The sequence below is a fragment of the Medicago truncatula genome, chromosome 7 (genome assembly GCF_003473485.1).
Source record: "Medicago truncatula cultivar Jemalong A17 chromosome 7, MtrunA17r5.0-ANR, whole genome shotgun sequence".
NCBI lineage: Eukaryota > Viridiplantae > Streptophyta > Magnoliopsida > Fabales > Fabaceae > Medicago > Medicago truncatula.
The window spans coordinates 6,817,186-6,840,610 of NC_053048.1; the positions used below are offsets into that span (position 1 = coordinate 6,817,186).

The 23,425-nt window shown below is 31.8% G+C and overlaps 1 protein-coding gene and 1 long non-coding RNA gene across 3 annotated transcripts; one reads left to right on the forward strand and one right to left on the reverse strand.

Moving 5' to 3' along the window:
* Positions 1–1,147: 1,147 nt before the first annotated feature.
* Positions 1,148–1,871, forward strand: LOC25497682 (uncharacterized). Its single transcript, XR_003007212.2, has 2 exons — positions 1,148–1,332; positions 1,419–1,871. It is a non-coding gene; the product is annotated as an uncharacterized lncRNA (long non-coding RNA).
* A 10,524-nt stretch (positions 1,872–12,395) lies between these two features.
* On the reverse strand, positions 12,396–22,756 carry LOC25497683 (protein FLX-like 2). Of its 2 annotated transcripts, XM_024771177.2 has the most exons (6): positions 22,607–22,756; positions 22,226–22,493; positions 21,428–21,737; positions 14,830–14,972; positions 14,638–14,735; positions 12,396–13,219 (listed from the first exon to the last, which is right to left on the reverse strand). In XM_024771177.2, exons 2-6 carry the CDS (start codon positions 22,476–22,478, stop codon positions 12,728–12,730), a joined length of 1,296 nt encoding a protein of 431 aa, XP_024626945.1. In that variant the 5' UTR covers positions 22,479–22,493; positions 22,607–22,756; the 3' UTR covers positions 12,396–12,727. The 2 variants fall into 2 exon arrangements, with proteins under 2 accessions (XP_024626945.1, XP_039683509.1); XM_039827575.1 differs by lacking the exon at positions 22,607–22,756 and having other exon boundaries at positions 22,226–22,600.
* Between the last annotated feature and the right edge of the window lie 669 nt (positions 22,757–23,425).

The window sequence follows — 23,425 nt, forward strand, 5'->3', positions numbered from 1 at the left end:
TTAATAAGGACAATGCATAATATATGCAAGGTCTGGGGTTCGAACCCTAGACACCACCAAAAAAAAACTACTAAATAATATTTTATTTTCAATTCAATTTTTCTTCTTTAAATATATTTCATCATCAATCAAACAAAAAACATATGAAGTAAATTGTCTCAATTTATTTTTCTCATGAACTAAAATTTATTTATATTTCCTCAGCTCTTAAATTGGGTCTCATAGTTTTTCTCTTTGACAAAATTGAACATTACTCTAAAAATAAAGTATCTTTTTCGAATGAAAAAATAAAGTATCAAAAGTAAAATTTTCTAGCAAAACTATCATCAACATCCACCATATATTGCTCATTTCATTATCTAAAATGCATTATTTATTTGTTTAAAAAAAAAAGGTTTAGATTCTATATATTCCTCACCATATGCGTGGTCCTTTCTCCGTGCTCTTAATGCTTACCATTTCACACTCTCTCACATAGTCATAACTACTTAGACATCATTCATTTCCTCATCCGTACTTGTTTCCATTACCATATTTAATTGACTAAAGATCTTCTCCCTCTTTTAAAAAAGATTTAATTGCACTTTTGGTCCTATGTTTGAAGAAGTTACAATTTTGACCCCTTAACTAAATAAACTACAAAACCGTCCTTTAAGTATTGACTTTTTTGCAGTTTTGGCCCCCTAAGCCAATTTCGAAAAAGTCAATACACACATGGGCGCCACGTGTGTATTTATTTATTTTTAAAATATTTTTTTAATTAAAAAAATTATATATTTTTTAATTAAAAAATAAAAAAATTAAATATTTCTTATTTTTTCATAATTAAAAAATAAATACATATGTGGTGTCCACGTCATCTTTGACTTGGTCAAAATTGACATGGGGTCAAAACCGTAAAAAAGTCAATACTTAGAGACAGTTTTGTAGTTTATTTAGTTAGGAGACTAAAATTGCAATTTCTTAAAACATAGGGGACCAAAACTGCAATTAAACCTTTAAATAAATTAAATATGTCATTAAAAAATATATGAACACAAAAAAAATAGATATCGTATCCTACCACTAAAACCATCTCATAAATATTTTATTTTTAAAAATATTTTTATATCTTTACCTCTTTAAATAGAATAAATGAATAGATTATCTATCCTTCCAATTCTCTCTCTCAACACATAACAATTAACAACATTGCATACATCACATATTTTCCTAATATATATAGTCATCGCACACACACCTTTTATTATTTAACATATATTGTTTTACTTTTAGCATCCTTACTCGGTGGAGTGAAGAGTGTTTTGTTTCCAAACAGAACACTACAACAAGGTATGTTTCTCTTCTTTTCTCTTCCTTAATATTTTCATTTTTATCAATAATTTTTCTTCTTCTTACCCTTCATTGATTTTCACCAGAAACATCAAATCAAGAAAGGGATTATGGGTCTTGGAAGATTGGTAGGAACACTAAAATCCAAAATAAAATCATTGAAATTGAAGAAGCCATATGATAAGATGGAGAAGAGTGAGAGTATGAGAGTGGAGATAAAGAGCAGAAAAGCAAGAAAGCTTATTGAAGAGACTCTCAAAATTGCTGATTCACCAAAGACAAAATCTTTCAACTTCTGATGCTAGCTATATCTACCTTAATCATGTTTGATGTATGTAGCAAACATCTTAAGGTTCTTTTCTTTTCTTTGTAATTTAATTAAATTTCAATAAGATAAACAATTAGCTTTTTCTTTTTCTTTTGCTTTTAGTCTTTCCATCAAGAACATGCATCCACCAAGAGCTAGTAACAAACATAGTCTATGTTTTTTGCTTCTTCCATCAAAAAAGTAAATAAAAATTGGTCTATGTTTGGAATGACATCGTAATTTTGTTAAAGTTATTAGGGGTAAAACTTGCCAGAATTATGAATGCTCAATGTGATTCTGTAAAATTCATGGTCGATGTGAATATGAATTTTAGCATGGTGAATAGGATCGGTTGGACTATTATGGCTAAGTCAAAGAATAACTATTGATTTAATAGTAATTAATAAATGTAATTTTCAAGATTTAATATGACTGATATATTGATCATATTTGAGAGATATTGGTGCAATACAATCTCGGTTTTATACGAGACAATTTACTTTTTCAGTTTATTGAATAACCAATATATTTAGTTTAAACATAAACCAAATAATACTTATTGGGTGAATAGATAAAAAAAATTTCTAATATAATTATTTTTTGAAACAATTTTTCTTATATAATAAGAAACCGATGTATTATATGTTAATTTTGACACTTTTATATGTTTATGCTCAAATTAATGATTTTCTGGTCTATTAAGATTAAGCATCACACATGAGATTGGTACTCCTATTAAGCATGCAAAGAACTTGCAATACATGGCTAAATTGGGTGTGAAACTCCATATGCTTAGATAAAAATGGAAGCTAGTAAAAAATACTCCCTCCGTCTCTAATTATAAGACTCTTTTGAGAATTTTTTTTGTCCCTTTTTATAAGACCCCTTTGTTATTTCCAACTACATTAATTATTTCTTTACATACATGCCCCTATTTATTATACATTTTTTTCTTCAATCAACAATAAATAAAATGTTGAAAACATAAACTAACCTTCTTTCTTAAAGGATAAAATTGTAAAAACAATAGTGATTACAAACAACTTTAATACAAATATCTACTATCTTAATTCCCGTGATTTTGGCAAAAGGGTCTTATATATAGGGACGGAGGGAGTAGCATGGTAATAAAAATAAGAAAAATGTTAACAAATGTCGTTAGGGTATTGTTTAGTAACTTTAAATAGTACTTCCTCCATTCCTTTTCTTTTGATGTTTTAGCTCTTGACACAAGTTTTAAGGAGTAATTAAAGTATATAAACATTTGTGTATTTTTTACTTAAATGTCCTTATTTATCATTAAATTCACATGTGATAAACCAAATGTCACAACTACTTTAATAGTTTATTGTGTTTTCCAACAAGGGTAAACTTGATAAAACAATAACAAATTCACTAAAACATCAAAAGTTTTGGAATATAGTTGCAGTTCTAAAACATCAAAAGAAAAGGAATGGAGGGAGTAAGTATTTGTTAAAATTTATAAAATTAATGTATTGGAAATTGAAGTTTTTGACTTTTTTAAAGAATAATTTCTTTATTATGAATCCTTAAAGAGTGTCTTAAAGGCACTTGTTAACAAGACCCTAAAAATAAAATGGAAAAAAGAGTAAAAAATTGAGGGGGAAATATTTGTTTTTATTGTGAGTTGTGGATATTCATTGAGCACCGATCGTTTTCATATTTATTGTGTGTATTAACATCAGGTCTGTTTTGGTTGGACCATCTAGAAACAAGAGTACAAGGGTAATTATGTCACATTAACTCTTATTTTTGGTTTATATTCATCACTAGATGGAAGATAAAAAACGTTTAAATACTTTGAAAATAAAAAGTTTGACATTTGACATTACATCAGCAAGTGTAGACATCTTAAATTTAATGGCCTAGAAGTCTCATCAGTTTGGGAAGTGGTTAATGGCTTAATGCTTAGATATGAGAATTAATGAAGGAAAAGAATATCCTACGAACGAGGATTATTAGATACTCTTTTTTAAAATGGATTATTATGATTTTTAAGTTTTCTTTTTCATTAATTTTTTTGTCATGATAATGATATTAAAAATGAAAATTAAGTTAAAATAATTTAATTAAGAAAACTAAAAGATCGAAAGTTGTTGTTTTTTTTTTTGGTAGATAGTTGTTGTTTATTTTTATTAGTTGTATGGTTAAATATGTTTTTTTTATCTCTATAAATATCTTAACTTTTTGTTTTACCCTTTTTAATTTTTGGTCACCAAAATTTTTCCAGTTCATACTTTTAAGTTAGTTCATGAAACCCTAATTTTAACAAAAATTTTGAATTAAATATGAATTTTATGCCGACAACATAAAATTTTATATTTAATTTATGTTTTATTAAAAAAATAAAAACATTAAAAGCGAGATATGTCATACTGATGGATGTGAGGCTACGGCTTAGTTATGTAAGACTTCAGGGTCAGACCTTTTTTAATAATATATTTTTAGAAGTCAAATTTTTAAAATTAAAAAAAAGGAAATAAAGGACAAGAAAAATAAATTAAGAAGTCTTTTGCCTAAACACTTCGGAGGTATCCGTGAGTAGAATATTATCTAACTGAGAAGGGGAAGAAATCCACATATTCAAGAAATCAGTAACACTAAACATAACCAACCAATCAACACATTTGTTGTCTTCTCTTAATTTATTAGTAAAAGAGACCACCCAAGGAAAAAGAGAGAGCTTCACAATTGGGAAAGTAAATTTGCATGGGGATGAAAATCATTATGCTTAGTATCAATGATCAAACAAAAAGCTAACTAAAAGTCAAATTTTATGATAATAGATTGGTAACCAAGATCTCAAACCAATTAAAAGGCTCTCAAAATGACCGAAAATTCAGGTAATAAGTTTTGAGCTCTATCACAACATCGAGAAAAATTGTAAATTCAAATTCTCCAATTGTTTCTCAAGAAGCCTCCAAAATATGAAATAAGTGCGAGAATTAACGAAAGAAGAGTTGTTCACATTTACTTTAAAATAGTCTTCAAGGGGTTTCTACATGGCATGCTTTATAAAGTCAAATTAACTAAATATAAATAATACTTCCTCCGTTTAAAAATGAGTACGTCGTTTTAGCCAATTGCACATATATTAAGGATTAAATAAGGATAACTAAAAATTAAGGACGAGAGTGTTACATAAAATTATGTTATGAAACGAATTGTATAATTTTGTCTTTCTTTTGTGTATTCTTTTAACAATGTACTCCCTCCATTCATTTTGTTTTGATGTTTTAGAACTTCAACTATATTCCAAAACTTTTGATGTTTTAGTGAATTTATTATTGTTTTCTCAAGTTTACTCTTGTTGGAAAACACAATAAACTATTAAAGTAGTTGTGACATTTGATTTATCACATAATGATAAATAAGGACATTTAAGTAAAAAACACACAAATATTTATATACTTTAACTACTTCTTAAAACTTGTGTCAAGAGTTAAAACATCAAAAGAAAAAGAATTGAGGGAGTATTTGAAACACTTTTTAGCATTGATTCTTAAAATAAATTTATGAAGGACAACTAACAAATCAGATCTAAGCCTTTAATATTTTGACCAAGTCAAACTTAGTCTTTACAAAACCTAACTTATTTGGCCTATTACGACTCTACGCATGAGTTAAATATTAAACAAAACTGAAATATAGAATTTATCCATTTTATGGACCACATTTATCATTAAATGAATGAACCTAAAAAGTGAATTTTGCTTATATTTTGAAACGGAGGTAGTAACTAATTTAGTGTAACTAATATTCTTTTCTTTTTTATGTAAATTCATTGTTTTTGAATTTAATATCTCTTATTAATACAATGAAAAACTGAATCAAGTGATTAACATGCAACTATAACTATTCATATCTCTTATTAATACATTTTTAAAAATACAATGAAAACTGAAAAAGTTAAACAGTTGTTTTATGTCTTGTTAATGATTGTCGGTATAAACATTTCTTTAATCTCATTTAAAATTATGAAACTAAAAAGTTCACTGAAATAAATATTTCATTTGAACAAGCTACATACTTTGTTGTAGCTAACACCTAACTAACTGTAAAAGATATAATTCAGATATTAACCCATCAAAATGAACCAAGCAGTCCATAACTGAAAAGAGTATAGGTTCAATAGTCAAGAAGGTATCAAACCAAGTGTGAAACATCCCATATTAGGAAGGATGAACAAAAGATTAATAAGTAGCTATAAAGGTCAAGTAAGAATGTTGATTGAATTATAGATTGTGGGGCTGCAATATTCTCATTGTTTGTCATTTAAGGTTATACACTTTGTAAGAAAATAAATATACTTTTTTGAGAGGAAGAAAATAAATATACTAATTTTTTGGTAAAATAAATTTGTGAATAAAATGTATGAACAATTTTCAATCTTACAAATTTTATATATATTGATGACTTCATGTGAAGGGGAGTATATTATTGTATTGACATTATTATTAAATAATAGAATTATCCATTTTAATGATAGTTCAAGATAATATTAATTTTTCAGTGATAATATTACTTAAATAAAAGTAAAAATATTATATAAACAAAAATTAGTTAAATGTAAACGATAATTTAAAAAATAAATGGGGGAATAGTTAATTATAAAGCTAAAAATAAAATACCGTTATTAGCAGTTAGTGTAGTGGGTAGCCACCACACAAAGAGAAAGTGAGAGAATAAGGTTGAAAATGTCTGATGTGGAAATTGGCTACATGTGAACCATATGAGATGTGGGGATGACGATGAAGATAGGAAATTGTTTCTGATTTGGCTATTATTTGCACATGAAATTGAATTCTACAATGCATAAGGACACTTTGTAGAAGAAAATGACTTTTGAGAGAGTTGCTTACTCCAAAAGTAACTAAGTCCAAATCATTATACCTGCATCACATATTATTTTTGTTTTTTTATTGATAATATTTTTCCAAGATTGTGATTGGTTACTAAATTTATAAGGGTAGATAGATATTTTAATTTGACAAAACTTACCTATATGACCTAGGACCGTATCTAAGGCAGGGCGAAGAGGACAACCGTCCTAAGGTCCAAAAAAATAAGTATAAAATTTAGGCCTCAAATTTATATTTTAGTGTCTATTAGACCTTAAAAAAATTGTTTAATTTTTTATATTAAATTTGATGTTTATATATTTATTAGTTATAATCAAAATTATAGGTTTGCTTTATGCCATCAAAATTTCAAAAACGGCCCTAAAGGTAAGTGATTTTTTGGAATATAAACGTTCTTTACGTAACTGTATTAGCATCATTGTCTTTGATATTTCAACATGTATGCAATACCATTGAAATATGTTACTTTTTTTTTTTTTTTTAAGGGGTTGAAATATGTTACTTCTATGAGTTTAATTTTGATAAGTTTCCTCTCGAAAGAAAAAAAAATTATGATTTTATAATGACAAAATTATCTTTCAATTTATTTTAGGCTTATCAAATGAGTTCCTTCGTCAAATCTAAACGTTAGACACGTCAATATGTAACGTTGTAATATGGTATGCTTGTCCACATCATGTTTCAAGTTTGCATAGACCAATTTCATAGTGAAATCTCTTGTTGTAAATACCTAACAACTTCATTTCTTTATCATCTTCTTCATCAATATATTTTTTTTTTGTCTTGTTAACTCTTTAAGCATTCTAAATTAAGAAATTATTCTTTCAAAACTTAAAAGTTTTCAATTTCCGTTGCATCAATTACACAGACTTTTATAAAAAGATACTTCCTCCGTTCCTTAATAAGTGATCTATTTGTAAAAAATATTTGTCCCACAATACTTTACCTTCTCAGATTTCTAAGCAAAATTTGACAGATTTACCCCTTATAAATACTTTTTGTGGTCCCCATGTTAAAGTTTGTAGTGGAACAAAGAAATTAATCATTACTTAAAAGTGAAAAAGTTTCAAAATAATGACAAGGGCAACTTAGTAAAAGTATCACTCTCTTTCTTTCATCTTTACACTTTTCTTAATCTGTGTGAAATGGTAAAATATGTCACTTATTCAAGGACGGAGGGAGTATTATTTAAGGCTCTTAACCAGTATTCCAGAGGCACTAGTTAACATTTCCCTTTAAAAAAACCCAACAACTTTTTCTCTTTATCATCTTCATCATCCTCTTCTTCATTTTGTTCCAAACACCTAATTAAAATTGTAAGAATTAATTTATTTCTCGTCTTTTAGAGTTTTCATCAACCCAAAGAATTAAAATCCAGAAAATCTCAAATTCAAGGATTTTAAATTGTGTTGATGAATGGTGTGTTTGGAACAACGGTGGATTTTCCACAAACGCGCGTCTAGCTCGATCCTACAATTTTTGGCTTCTTTAAATTCACTTTTTACTTGCATAGCGACGCGAGAATATATGGCCACACGCCAATCCAAATACTGCAGAAGACTATGAAGAGAAAAAAAGCTAACTGTTACAATTTAAATTTAGGAATTTTGAAGAAGAGGAGGATGATAAAGAGATGAAGTTGTTGAATTTTTGAAATATATAGTTTAAGATTAGCATATATATATATATATATATATTTGAAGAAGAAGATGAAGAGATGAAGTTGAGTTTTTATAACAACAAATTTTGCTATTAAATTGATCCTTGAAAATTATGATGTAGACGAGCACATCAGAGTCTAACGTTACACGTCAGTGTGTGCAATTTTTAGATTTGACGGAGGGCTCATTTATTGAATGACATCTTATCTATTTAAAAATATTTAATGACAAATCAAGTTGACAGATGGTAACAATTTCTAGGACGAAGTAGCTTATTCACTCCAAACCTTTCATTGTATACAATAATATGGTATTTTTATGAAATTAAGTTTGATACAATACCATTGTCAATGTAAATACTTTTAAATTGTCAACAAATCACAATCAATCGTATTCGTAACTTTAGAATTGGTTATGATCAAAGTGAACTATTTTTAAATTTTTTTTGACAGTTGTAATGATTAACAATAGTGTAAAAAAATTTACACCGACATGTATATGAATTAAATTCTATTTCTAAAACATGTCTTTTCTTTTTTCTATGGTCCAGTTTACCACACATCTTAGCAACAAGTCAATGTGCACAAAACCAAAGACCGCTTAAATACATCCAAGACAGAAAGAGAGTTTTATTACAACCATAGGCCAAATACCAGGGTACTTTGTGAGGGCAATTGGCAAACCAGAAAACCAAACTGGGTCCTAGATTATGTCCTCCCCGTGACCCCTTGAATTTCTTTTTGAGGCTACTTTCTCTACCTGCAACATCAGTTCAAAGTTATGTATCTAGAAAAATCAACAATTTTTGTTCTTCCGAATAATTTGTACGTCTCGGATGCACACTTCTGAAAACATGAAGGGTTTTTTAGTAGCGAGGGCGTGGAGAAAGAAACCGACATTTCTTTTACAACAGGGTCGTTAGAATTGTCGACTTTGATCACATTCTCAAAAACGAATTCATAAGATTCTTTTTCAATTGAGTCGTTAGAATTGTCGACTTAGATCACATTCTTAAAAACTAAGTCATAAGATAGTGTTATCTAAATACAACTTTAATATCCACTTTCACGTCTAGTTTAAGTATGAGTCCATTTCTCACATGTTTTACAAAATCCGACTTTGAAATCATGTTAAAATACTTGGAAACAACTAGCTTGTGAAACCAAAATCCAAATCCATTTAAAGCAACCGTCACCAAATTCAAAACAATCAGCAAAAGAACAGACAAACAACAACATATTATGAACCAGCAGAAAGCAACTCTACAGAATGTAAGGAAACACATTTTGGTTGTGAATGTTCTCTTAAAATGAGACAGTGGGGGCCATGTGATCCAAACACATGTTCTCTTAGTTGGAATTTGAATCATAATTCAAAACAACAACACATATGTAAAAAGGAAATTATTTTTTTCCCTTTTAAAATTGTTCATTCCTTTGATCTAGCAGGAGTTAACTCACGCTCGGCATTTGTCTGCGATAGTTAACTCACGCTGACATTTTTAAGATCAATTGACCCATCTTAAAAGGTGATTGAACCGATCTAATACGTGTTAGCGTGAGTTAACTACCGCTAAAAAATGTCAAGCGTGAGTTAACTTCCGTTGGAGCAAGAGAATAAACAATTTTAAAAAGGAGAAGAATAATTTTCATGGAAAAATACTTGGTATTATCACTATGATGTAACTCTAATTGTACTAAGGCCCCGTTTAGATTGGCTTATTTTGAGCTTATGTGGGCTTATCTATTCCCATAAGCCTTTTTAAAGGTGTTTGGATAAATAAATAAAAATAGTTTATCATGGTTTCATAAGCTGCTTATGCCATATTTCAATAAGCCTAAATTTTCAGTTTACCCTCCGGCTTAACAAGGAGCTTATGAATTTATGTGACCTCCTTCGATTCTCTCTGGAGCCACTTTTTCCAAACATATATTTTAATTATAATTATCTTTGGCGGTGCATAAGTAACAAAATTGTTATATACTTATCTTACTAAAGTAACACACGTAACTAAGATTTTTATTATTATTTTTTTGAAGGAAGATTTTTATTATTTTTTGTTACGTAACAAAATTAAACTGAATAGAAAAAACAAACTTTTCGTTTTTTTTTAAGGAAGATTTTATTATTATTTGTTATCTTGATATTTTTTTTAAGGACAAATATTGATTATACTATATAGGGTTGAATATGTTTTTGGTCCCTACAAATATACCAACTTTTCATTTTAGCCCCTCTAAAATTTTCCTTCAACTTTTAGTCCCTATAAAATTTTCAATCACTACTTTTGGTCCCTATTTTTAAGTTAATTTTAGTTTTTTTTTTTTAATGAAATTGTGCAGAAATGTGTAGAATATTTTTCAAAAAAAAATTAGAATTTTTTAACATAACATAAATTTAATATGAATTTTTAACCATCAAAATATAAAAATTTATATTAAATTTATGTTTTGTTAAAAAATTCTAAATTTTTTTTGCGAGATTCTTATAATATTATGAATTTTATTCAAAAATATGAATTATACATATGAGTTTACTTTAAAAGAGGGACCAAAAGTGAAGATGGAAAATTTTAGAGGGACTAAAACGAAAAGTTGGTATATATATAGGGACTAAAAACATATTTAACCCTACTATATATATAATTATAATTAATATATTATAATATTGTTTTTTACATCTTGATTATTTTTATCAAAAAAATCTTGATAATTATGGTTCGATTCTCTGATTTTTATGTGAAATTAAAAATATTTAAAATTTTGATAATTGGTTATGTAATGTCACATCCAAACACTTCAATTTATGTAAGTACTTTTTAGTGTATATATCCAAACATAAATAGCTTATCAAGTATAAGAGCTTATGATGTAATCTCTAATGATATAAGCTCTAATGCTATAAGCATCTATATAAGCTGTTTATCCAAACGGGACCTAAATATATTATCACATGAGGAGTTTACACTGCCCCAACTTCAATTCATTGTGGTGACATGCACACTTCAAATAGTGATGAGGAGTCAGACTCAACCTATCAACAAAATTACAAAGACAAATATACAACATATTGGAAGATTCCAATAATAAACAACTTGATACAACTACTATACCTTCTTGTACCTAATTTCCTAAAGTTCTTATCTCTAAGATTTTAAAAACTTCACTTTTGAGTAATTATGTTAAATTATATATTCGTAAAAAGAAGTGTTATATTATATGCTCAGTAGCATTGGTACATGGTCTATGAATGTCCAAAATCTTTGCCTCTGATGCAGACATGTGAAGCAACAACCTCTGTATTGTGTTTGTTTTGTAAGCATGTACTTACAGAGGAACACCGAACAGTTGCAATCAATTGGGTAACATCCTTGTCATAATTCACAAATAAATTCAGTTGGTTTTTCTTATTCTTGTTGCCTATTTGGATAAAAAAAATTAATTAAGTATTTATAGCATAAAAAATTATTATACAAGTGTTTATGTATAAAATATTTAATAAAAGATAAAATAAAGTAAATTATTTTCATATAATTATAAGTTTTTTTTACCGGATAAAAATTATAAGTAGTTTTGGATAGTTTATGGACGTGTCTGACTTTTATAAGCTCTTACAAAAATCTCACAAATGTTTGTCAGTAGACAACTTCTTGGAGAGTTTATGAAAATGTTTATGGACATGTCATAAACTGATTTTATAAGCTCTCACCGACATCTCATAAATGTTTATGTCAGTGGATAACTTGGAATACATAAATCTCACAATTGAATTGCTCCAAAATGAGAAAGCCTTTTCCAACAAGTTCAACACAAATGCAATCAAACCATTTCAGCTTGTCCATACTAATATTTATGGTCTAACCTAATCATTATCTTATGGTAAAAAAAAATTCTTGCAAAACTTGGGTTTATTTTTTTAATCGGAAGGATTAAGCACTTAGACATATTCAAAAAGTTCAAATCTCAAGTAGAAAATGAGAATGGGTTTGCCATGAAAGTTTGACAACTAATAGATGACGAGAGTTCACTTTCATGGAGTTCAACAAATTTGAGAAGCTAACTGAATTCACCCAATTCTCAAACTTCACTAAAAAGTCCTCAAGAATTTGGAGTAGCAATAAGGATAATGTCTCAAACTTCATTAAATGAGATAATGAGATTAGATGACAATGGTAAAAAGTAAATAATTTCGAGCTCGTACATATACCAACTATTATTAACAAAATTGTCGAATATATGATGGCAAAAGTGGATCCAAATCTTAGGAGTCTCTAGTTGGAAGGAGAAGTTAATTAATTTGCATAAGATCAATCATTTTCTTTAATATAGGAGTTACACGTCTTCCGAAATTATATAAATTACAAGTTAAAAGGAAGATATAGAAATACATAGGTGTTGATTGCTTCACACACAAAGATAGATGTCGATTGATACTTTCATGAGATTTACTCTCAAGTAGCACTAGACAGAAAGATCCACACATTCAGATCCTATCTGACTTGAGTGACCATATATATGATTGGCATGGCATTTCAAAACTCAATCTCATCTCCTAGCAGGGTTTACACCTCGAGCAGCATCGTATCCACCACCGCCTACATTACGAGTAGGAGGTGTAGTGGACCCATACTGCATGATGTTCATCGGAGGAACTTGTCCCTGTGGACCAGCAACACCTCTTGATTGTGCATCATAGCCAGCTGCTGCTCTTGATGGATCATAAGCAGGTCCTCTCTGTGCTTCATAACCCATACCTCTTTGTGGATCATAGCCCGTTCTTTGAGCGTCAAACATTTGTCCTCTCATTGTATCGTAAGCAGATCCTCTAAATGCATCGTAACCAGTCGACCTCTGTGGGTCATAAGTAGAAGCGCTCTGTGTGCTGTAAGTAGGCCCTGCTGATGCAATGTAACCGGGCCCTCCTCTGGGAGCCTCATAACCAGTCCCAGCAGAAGCTGGACCAGGTTGAGCTCCAGCAGGAGCAGTTGTAGTAGCACTGCCGCCGCCACCACTAGCAGTAGGTTGAGAACCACGTCCCTGTCAAAATATTTATGATGGAGCATTAATATTTTATTTTAACATGGACGATAAAGCATATATATCCCTTCAAAATGGTAATCCTTCAGTTCCAGCAGCACACTAAAATCTCTTTTTATGGTTGTTTAAATTATACTAGCAGTATATTTTTTTTAGCACGTTACATAACATAGCAATTGCCTTCAAAAAAAAAAAAATAGCACTCGAACATAACTTTAAAAATGCACAACTATAATCCCTCCAAATCAGACCAGTTTTATCTGTACATGCAAGAAATAGATCCCTGTATTGTCTCAAGCAAATCACATACCAGATATAAAATGGACATGATAACTCTACAGATTTTTTATTTTTTATCAAGGTAACCAACACTATGTTAGACCTCTTATTAGTACTATTATATTCATGCTGCCGTTATTTTATTATTAGGCAACAGGTATGTACTAAGCAGCAGTTATGGTTTTAGACAGTTATTGAATAAATATGAAAATGGAAGGAAAAGTCACGAGGCATTTATTTTGGGACTGGAGATTGGTCAGGAGAGAGCAAGCTCTCAATTTCTTGGACGGGAGAGACCAAGACTCTCAATTTCTTGGATAGGAAGTGTCTAGCTAAATTTTCCTTTGTTTTCTCTCATGTTTCTGTAAACTAGATTTCCTGTTGCAATCCAAATTCTAGCCACAATAAAAGCCAGTAATTTCCTTTATATTTCTACCTATATCTATATTTCAGTGTGTGGTACAAGTTTCTATCAATTACTATAGAGCTTGGTCTCTCCCTAACATAACCAGTAACAGTTCAAAAACCATCCAATAATCACTTTGTCCTTTCCTTTCTCTATTAATTCCTAAAAATAAACAACATAATAAAAACATAACTACCAATGAATTTTTTCCCTCTCCTCTAATAAGAAGTCTAGCAACTACTGTTGTATGTCAAATTTATACCATCGGAATGGTAAAAATTAATACTACGTGGCTATATTACACAAATCAGATAACTGTCAAATCCCTGTCAAACCTTATAAATCAGATCTAAGTCTGTTGAACTCAGGTATTCTCCAGATTTTAGGAGACATAAACAAACTAGTGCTAAACATTTAGATATTTAGGAAAAAAAACATTAGGTTGGATTTGAAGTATTGTAATCCCAGCAACATATCATTACTAGTTGACAATATACCAGATGCAGATAGTTCTTATCATCAACTTGTAATCAACGCAAAGATACATATTTAATTGGATAGACTTTATAAAAATAACAACTAAATAAGTCAACACAAACAAAATAATCCAGACATTAATTGTAATTGAAGAAACTTCAGGAATTAATAAATTAATAAATATAAGACAATGAACTATAATGCTGCACTCCCGCAAGGAACTTAAAACAACGTAACACATGGGGTCATCACACACCTGCGCAGCAGCATAACCATCTTCATATGCATTTTGTCCAACAGGAAGACCAGAAGCCTCGTTATTATTAGTTGCAGAGGTGCCACCATATGGCCCACCTAAATTTATTGCACGCCATGATCAATCCACAAAACATGAAAAATTGAAGACTAAGGACTCTAACGTAGAAAACAGGTAACAGGAGATACATACTAATTCGATCAATGTTAGCCGTGTTTGTAAGCTCTGCTCGAAGTTTCTCCACTTCCCTACTCATAGAAACATAGTTCTTTTCCATCACCTGAAGTGACTCAAGGTGGTCATTGTATAATTTCTTTTCATAGTCATAAGTGGCCCTGCATGACCAGAACAACAGAATATCAGGCCCACTTAACATGGTAGTCTGACGCTACACTAGCAAGCTGTAAGGAAAGCGAGAATAGAAATAATGGGTTGGATTAGGGTTGACATGAACAAATTACAGCTGGAATTTGGTGGATTGATAGTTCACTGAGTGACTCTGATGTAATGATCAATTGGAAGTCACGGATGGATTGAAGGGTTGCGTGGGTGGCCATTTAGATGCTAGATAGAATGGGAATGGACATGAAGAATGGAAGGTTCACCAATAAACCAAAACACAGACCCACCCATGGCTGCTAGACCTGTTTTTGACTTCTAAACCTAACATTTGCAACCAGCTAAACTGAACCAATCGGGCCTGCATAAAAAATGGAAGTATACGAAGGTGCCCTTGTACTACAGGATGAGTTTCATGCCCTAGCTATCAAATTGCTAAGCAAATCTATAGATTTTAGATTGAAGAGACTCCCATGAGTTTGAATGACTAAGCAAATGAAATTGTTCAGAATACAATCTGCATGGAGGGTATCTTTCAAAAACTGGGTATAGTTCAAAACAAAATGAACATTGGCCTTGATTCATAATAGAGATTCCAACTTTGGAGGTCATGAGGGAAAATTCTATACCCTCATAAATTAGGATTTCAGGTTCAACAGTATCTCGGATAAAATCAAGCTAAAGAAACCTACCAGGCTAAAGTAGAATTTTAATGACAAAAGATATAATGAATTCTGAGAAATTGATGCATTTTGGAGGAAAGAAAAATAATGAGAAAATATGGAAATTACAATTAAGGGAATTTCCAGAAAATATTGGTTAACATGTTAAACAGATAGAACAGGATAAAATGTTGCAACTCAGTGCAACTCTACACCCCTGTAGAACAAAAGGAAACGGGCATCGAAAGATGGTTTCCATTGATAAATCTAAACATCTAGGGGGAAAGTACTACAACAATTGCTATAAATCTTATAACTCAACTAACTAGAATGAAGAATAACTCCCAATCCTATAAGAATAAGTGGTGTAGAGAAGAACCCACACGTAAAAGCTAGGCTAATAAAAAGGGAAAGCCCTTGCTTTGAATGAAAATTTCTAGTGCCCAAATGATATTGGATCCATACACATGAAAAGTTAGTCAGGTTGGAAAGAACATCCATACTAAATAATAAACAAACCTCCCCTCAAAAAAATAAAAATAATAATAATAAACAAACCTGACTCTAATAATGTTTAATGTGAAGGATATTCCATTCTAAAAAATCTAAACTCATGACTTCCAAAGATATAATCTAAAACTTGGTAGCATAAACAAAGGAACCTTGTGAGGATATCACACTCACGGTCCCACGTCACAGATTCTCTCTAGTGTCAACTACTACTAATTACTTAGCAGTCCAAACTCACAAAGGAAAAGTGGACACCGAAATAAGACATGATTACACTTAACTAGCATAAACTCAATAAATATGCAATAACTTTTTCAGAAACTAAGTTATAGAGATCCAAACTCTCCGCCATCCTAGGCCAACTCCCTATTACAATTATCCCATCTAAGAAAGTTTCAGTATACATTAAAACCTTACTTTGCGAAAGGGGAGGATGCTTGAGAATAAAAAAATAAATAATTTCTGAGCATATAAGAAATGGAGTCCCCCTCATCATACATGCTGAGATGCCAACCTTGTAAGTGGTCTTTTCTATTTTATGACTTCAGGTTCTCTCACGTCACAGATTCTCTCTAGTTTCAACTACTACTAATTACTTAGCAGTCCAACTCACAAAGGAAAAGTGGACACCAAAATAAGACATGATTACATTTACCTAACATAAACTCAATAAATATGCAATAACTTTTTCAGAAACCAAGTTACAGAAATGCAAACTCTCCGCCATCCTAGGCCAACTGCCTATTACACCCATCTAAGAAAGTTTCAGTAGACATTAAAACCTTTCTTTGGGAAAGGGGAGTTTGCAAGAAATGGAGTTCGCAAGATATTGAGGGGGCAAAGTCACCCTCATCATACATGATGAGATGCCAACCTTGTAAGTGGTTTTTTCTATTTTCTCCGACTTAAAAAAAAAAAAAGCTTCATAAGTTTGTAAAATCCCCTAGTAATTCTACCATGTAAAAACAGGATTTTAAAGTAAGGGGAGCGATAATATTTCAATAGCTCCTTATATCAGTCACTGATTTTAAATTAGTTTACAGATATTCAGATTCTCCAATAATCCTGATGTTTAAGGAACAAATCCTTCACAATATTTTTCCCGAAAATAAAATAAATACAAGTAAATTCAAAGTTAATTCTTTTTCTTCATTACTCAATGGGAGCAAGTAGAAGAAATAAGAAAGAATGTATCAATTTTTCCCTTACACTCACATCCCAACATATAATTGATCAAGTTATTATTCCTCGTATCCCTCAAAAAAATAAAGATAAATGTTGCAGAATGCATTCAACTAAAGCTAAACTTGCCACATCTCCACATTTTTTGCAGTCTGCTCCTTCTCTAAGGCCTCTAAAACCAAACCAACAAAATACAAATTATTTCAGATACTGTATGATATGAAGCAATGTTCCTACAATGACATTGAATCCTAGTTATCTTGAACACATCATACATAAAGATATGGGTATGCATTTCTGCATAGTTTCAAATTGCAGAGTGCATCATGTAATGCATCTGCAAAACTGCAAATGGGATAGTGTCCACATCCCAACAACAATAGTGTTTCTGGGAATCACCAGAAAATCTGCACTGCAGCATGTGCAAAGGCCGCATTGGGCCGCAACAAGCATTATGGTCACCACACATTATTTTTCAATATTCCCCTTTATATCGTAGATTTAGAGGGAACATTAGAGGGCTGGAGATATTTTAAGATGATAGAGAGTTGAAAACGAGGAAGAGGTAACATTTCAGAGGGGAAGTCAGGAACAAGTGACGTGAGAATTTTAAGATAAGCTATAAAGAATAATACCTAAACATAAAATACTCACATTGTTACGACCACAATACAAATCACAAGAGCCACAATGCCTGTAATCATAGCAACCGCAACTGTGATCACATTCACAACTGCAACCGCAATTTGAAACCATGCAGTCCATCACATTTGACATTAATATCACAGTATTTTCTTTAAGGTGAAAACAGTATTCAACACAAAGGATAGGGTATTCGAAACAATGTATGCCTATTGAGAGAATCCGGTAACCATACATTACATGTGTAATAATGATAAGAAAGATGGATATTAATCACAGCAGAAACCTAAAATCTGCTAAGATTGAAAACGATCCTAGGAAAAATCATTATATTCTAACATAAGAGGAGAAAAGTCAGAGAGCTCGGCTAATGAGTCATAACCAATAAAAGTCATCGTCAGAATGACAATCAATGCGAAGAGAAGTCATCACTAATATGATTCATATATAGAAAAAGAATCGGCACCAAAATGATTGCCGGTGGGAATAAAAGCCTTTGATAATATATGACAGTGAGACAAAAATGGTATGACAAAGACTGAAGAAGAAGCAGCAAGACTATAACATAGCAATTTGTGTCTCGGAGTTACAATAGAACCAATCAAGGACAAATCTTGCTAAAGGAGACAGAAATTGCACTGGAAAATGGTTGTTTGCAAAAGAAACTTTGTCACCATGTCCAAGAATGCAGAAAAAACGGTTGGATCTAGAACCCGATTGCACTGCAACCTTTGCTTCGCCAGATGCACCACCACAAGCAGCGAAGCGGTGACTGATTGTTGAAATTGTGTCGTGCAGTCGGCTCTCGGGTGCCATTGAATAATATGATCTAAAAGTAAAAAATAAATGAAAAACTAATCCTAAACCTATCAGAACTGAGTGATTAGAGGATAACCCACTTCTAAAAGCTAGCTGAGAAAGTGAAGAGCCTCGGCATTAGGTGAGAATTTCAACTGATAGTGCACAATAGATATAGTATTCAAGACATGCATCCAGCTAGTCAAATTGGAAAGAACTTTTACACCAACAATAAACAAATCAAACTCTATAACACATTGATGTCAAAGACTCTACTCCTAAGTCATAAAAGCCAGACTAAGGTTGGTTACCTAGCTGATATAACACCCTTGCTTCTGCATAACACAGACGCTGTAGTATCACACAAAGCAGTTTACTCACAGAAAAACAGGACATTGAGAAGGAGAAAAAAAACATGATAACACTGAACTGACAACAATCCAAGCACAGAACCATAAAATCCTAGATCAAGAAATACAAAAGTATAATGACTCTAGTGTTGACAAGCAAGAAATTACATGAAGTGTAACTGACTTGTCCTAGTATCTACTACCATCTCTGGTATCTTTTTGCTTAAATTATGCTTGATATTTGCGAGGAGCTGAAGGATTGTAACAAGTTAGCCAATTAAAGTTAACATATATGAAAAAGGACAAGCAGGTCACCTCAATAAAGGAAACCTGAAGGAGCAAAGGGAAGAGACCAGAGAAAACCATTCAACTAGTTATCCTAATCATGAATCGAATATAATTTTGAATTGTAAGATACACGATCAATAAAGATATGACACTTTTAAGTAAAGAAAAGTGACACGCAAAAACATAAACTGATATATTTATATATGAACCCCTCCCATTATTTCAAGATTCAAGTCATAAATTAAATGACAGAAAGATCCCTAGCTACACAAAGTTGACTAAAAAAGTGACGGGCTACACAAAGGTCAAGGGCAAGTTGTGATTCATCAGAATGAATCGAGATGCATCATAATGAATCGACATTCATTTTGGATTCATGTTTAAAATAGATATGCAACAATTCATATCAATTGGATTCAGATTTCTTTTGAAGCGGGATACGGTCATAAGTAACAAATAACCATACCCATTATAACAGTCAGAAGGATGACAAAGCATCATGAAAATAAAAGAACTTCATGCTAACCAAAATCATAAGAGGACTGCAATAACAGACAACACCATTAGAGATTTTCCCCCCTATTTAATGGTAACACGAATTTAATTAGACTTCTAAAGAGAAAAGGGAATTACAACTTGAGGCGTGGTAAGAATCCCTCCAAAACAGATAAGATTAAGGGCCTATATGTTTGCGCTTCTTTAAAAGAAAAAGTGCTTATTGAAATTTAATTAAATGTAGGGATAAACAATGATAAAAATTATGCCCAGTTTTTTTATTAAAGCAGATACAAAAATAATGTTTTAGTGTTTTCTCGGAAGCTAAAAGCATTATCTTCTAAAATCATTAGTATCATAGAATCATTTAACAAAGACAGCCTAAATAGTTTGTGGATAAAACAACAAGTCTCTCCTTTCTCATTGTGGAAAACCCCTCAAGATAATCACACAATGCTGTTCCAAAGTCCAAACTCAGGGAACACGCTCTGCATCAACAAAAAATTCAAAAACTCTGGCAAGAAAAAGTAGTGGTAATACAATTCATGGTGGACACGTGGCATTAATTTTTAAATTAACAAACTACAGACATAATTCAGGAGGTGAATGAACCTGCAGCATGTTATTGCAAAAAATTTAAAGCATGGGAATGGAAAGGCACCATAATGAAGTCTAACATCCCAACTATGTTGGCACCCTAGACAGCAACAATCAATGAAATATCAAAACCTCATAAGTCTGTCAAAATTATAACCTCCTAGGTCTCGGTCCCTACAAATTCTACCCTGTAAAAGTCGACAGAGTGGGATCATTACTTTCCATACCAACCGGCTTAGTGATATTCATCTCCACCCATCATCATTCTTATGAATGAAAGGATAATCATCATTGCTATTGTTATTAGCTTTATGGCTTTAACCATGGCCAGCAATTTCCTATCTTAGGAGTGAGGAGCCTTAGACAGTTAGGCTCTGGATGAGGAGTAGAAGGATCACCTTCTTTTGTAATCCTTCTTTTATTCTATTTCCTTGGAATACATTCAATAATACCATTTTATAGTGAATTTTTGGTTTCCATGAAAACATAGGATATCAAGTTATATCCGTCTAAAAGCAAAGAGAAAGTCAAGGAATGCACTCAACTGCAGCTGAGAATGGCATTTAACCATATAAGTAATACTATACTACCACATAACCAGGTTTAGGATTAATTTGGATAAACATCCCTACAGGAGACTATGCACACAAATAAAAACTAAAAAGCATCGTGTAATAACTGAATTTTCTAGACAATAATAGTCTATAAGTTGAAACCAGCTTCTTTATTTGAAATTTTTCAGAAACGTAAACAGCTATATAAGCTTCTAAGCACTAAAATCTAAAAACTAACGGCAATTGGAAAGTTTCTAGAAATTAGAAATTAACCCTAACCTAAGGCTTAGTTGGTGAATATATTAACATAACTGTGTAACTATACATATAACCTACCAATACAAATATCAAAAGAAAAGCAACAAAATATTACCTGCAGTGCTGATACTCCTGTCTAAGACGATCAAGCTCCGATATAAGAGCAGGAATCTGCTGCACATCAGCATGAACCCTCTGAATCTCCTGATTTAAATGTTGAGCTTTCGCCATAAGCTCATCCCTCGCAACCACCAAATTTTGAGCCTCCCCACGCGCCTGCTGCAGCTCCATCTTCAACGGTTCAGCCTTCTTCAACTCCGCCTCCATCTTTGCAATCTTATCGATCACCCCCCTCATTTGCTGCTCCCTATCCGCCTTAAGTGACCCAACATGCGCGTGAAGCATCTGCAGCTCATGCTGTGCCCCTGCAAGTAGGGTGTAAGAACCAAATCAATTATCTAACGAACCCAAGGATCCAATCCAAACCAATTAAATTGGTTCGGTTTTTTGTTTTTTTTCATGTTTGGATCCAAAACCTACTAATGTTTGGTTTTTATATACTTTCTAAATAAGTTTCTAAAAATTTTAAATATGAGCCCTCTTGGATTGACTTATTTTTGAGCTTATGAAAAATAACTTATACAAATAAATAAGATTTTATGTTAGGTTAATTCATAGGTTCTCATTAGCGAAAATTGCATCTTCATAAGCTGTTTTTTCATAAACTACCTTGACAAGCCTTAGAATAATGCATAAAAGCTTCTTAATTCCCATAAGCTCAATATTAAGCTAATCCAAACGGTTCCTATGTCAACCTGATTGAACCAAACCAACTCGTTCTTCATTGGTTTGGTTCAGATTTCACGATAAAAGATTGCAAAAACCGAGCCAAACCGACCCATTACACCCTTACCTGCAAGCTCCTGTCTTAAAACACCGTGTGTGGCAGCGAGTCTCTGATTCTCAGTAGCCAACCGCTGCATTTCACCGTGCTGTGACGCCAGTTTCTGTTCCATCACTTGTGGTGGTGGCATAAGGTCAAATGGACCGGGAGGAAGCCCGTGGTGCATTACAGGACCTGGTGGTTCGTGGTGAAGCATAACAGGACCCAGCGGATGCGGTCGCCGGAGATGCTGTGGTGGTGGCATGCGGCCTTTGCTTCCCATCGCGATAGCGTAGACCTAAAATGCGAGATTATGCGAAATCGTGAAATTAGGGCACAAAAATTTGAAATTGGGAAATTGAATTTGGTGAAGGAAGAGAAAAGAGGATTTTTTTTTTTTTTTTTTAATACCGTAGAAGAATGTGGATCGATGAAATTGAGAAATTGAAAACCCTAATTTGAAGTGTGGAGGTTGAAGAGGAAGAAAATTGATACACTGCGAAAAAATTACGTATGTGAGTAAAAGCGTTGGGACATACTTTCTTCTTCTCCTTAAATAATTTTTCCAGTTTCAAATTTAATTTTAGTAAGTAATTTTGTGGCTAGAATTTAAAGTGAATAAGTGGGGTGTTTAGTATTTGAATCGATTATGCTTAGTTTCAAATTTAATTTCAGTCAATTAACTGAGTTATGTCGATTATTTAATTAGTATGAAAGAAATTGTAAAATTGCATACTTTATTAGTCAATTTAATCTATGATGTTAAATAAATTTATTAATGATGATGTGGCAATTTGATGACAATGAATCACCTATCACTCTAATAGCAAAACGTAACGTTCTATTTGTACATAGCCTTTCATATTTCCTCTCAAACATAGTCAAAGCATACAGAATCAAAATTCACCATTTTCACTTCTTCTCTTACACAACCACAATTGTACGATCAAAAACCCTTGTTGTCGTCGATCAAAACCGAAGTCATTGCTTGTTGTCGTCTTTGCTTCTTCTTCTTACTCGCCACCATTTCTTCTCTAATTCCTTCGCTAAATCTTTGTTGCCCGCGTCCGCTTTCAACCAATTCGGGGTGAGTTTTCCTCTCCTTTGTTGCTTGCAAGTAGTGATTTGAACATGTTAGCACACTTTATTGGTATTTTTGTGTTCTCATTGCAAACAGATTTAGTTTTCAACGAGTCCGAGTATGCTCCATTTAGTCTAAGCTCCATTTAC

Coding starts and splice junctions, on each gene's coding strand:
- LOC25497683 (XM_024771177.2), bottom strand. CDS start 22,478: ATGGGAAGCAAAGGCCGCATGCCACCACCACAGCATCTCCGGCGACCG. Junction 14,736..14,829: donor GGCTAACATTGATCGAATTA/GTATGTATCTCC, acceptor CAATAAATTTAG/GTGGGCCATATGGTGGCACC. Junction 13,220..14,637: donor ATGGTTATGCTGCTGCGCAG/GTGTGTGATGAC, acceptor ATATTTTGACAG/GGACGTGGTTCTCAACCTAC.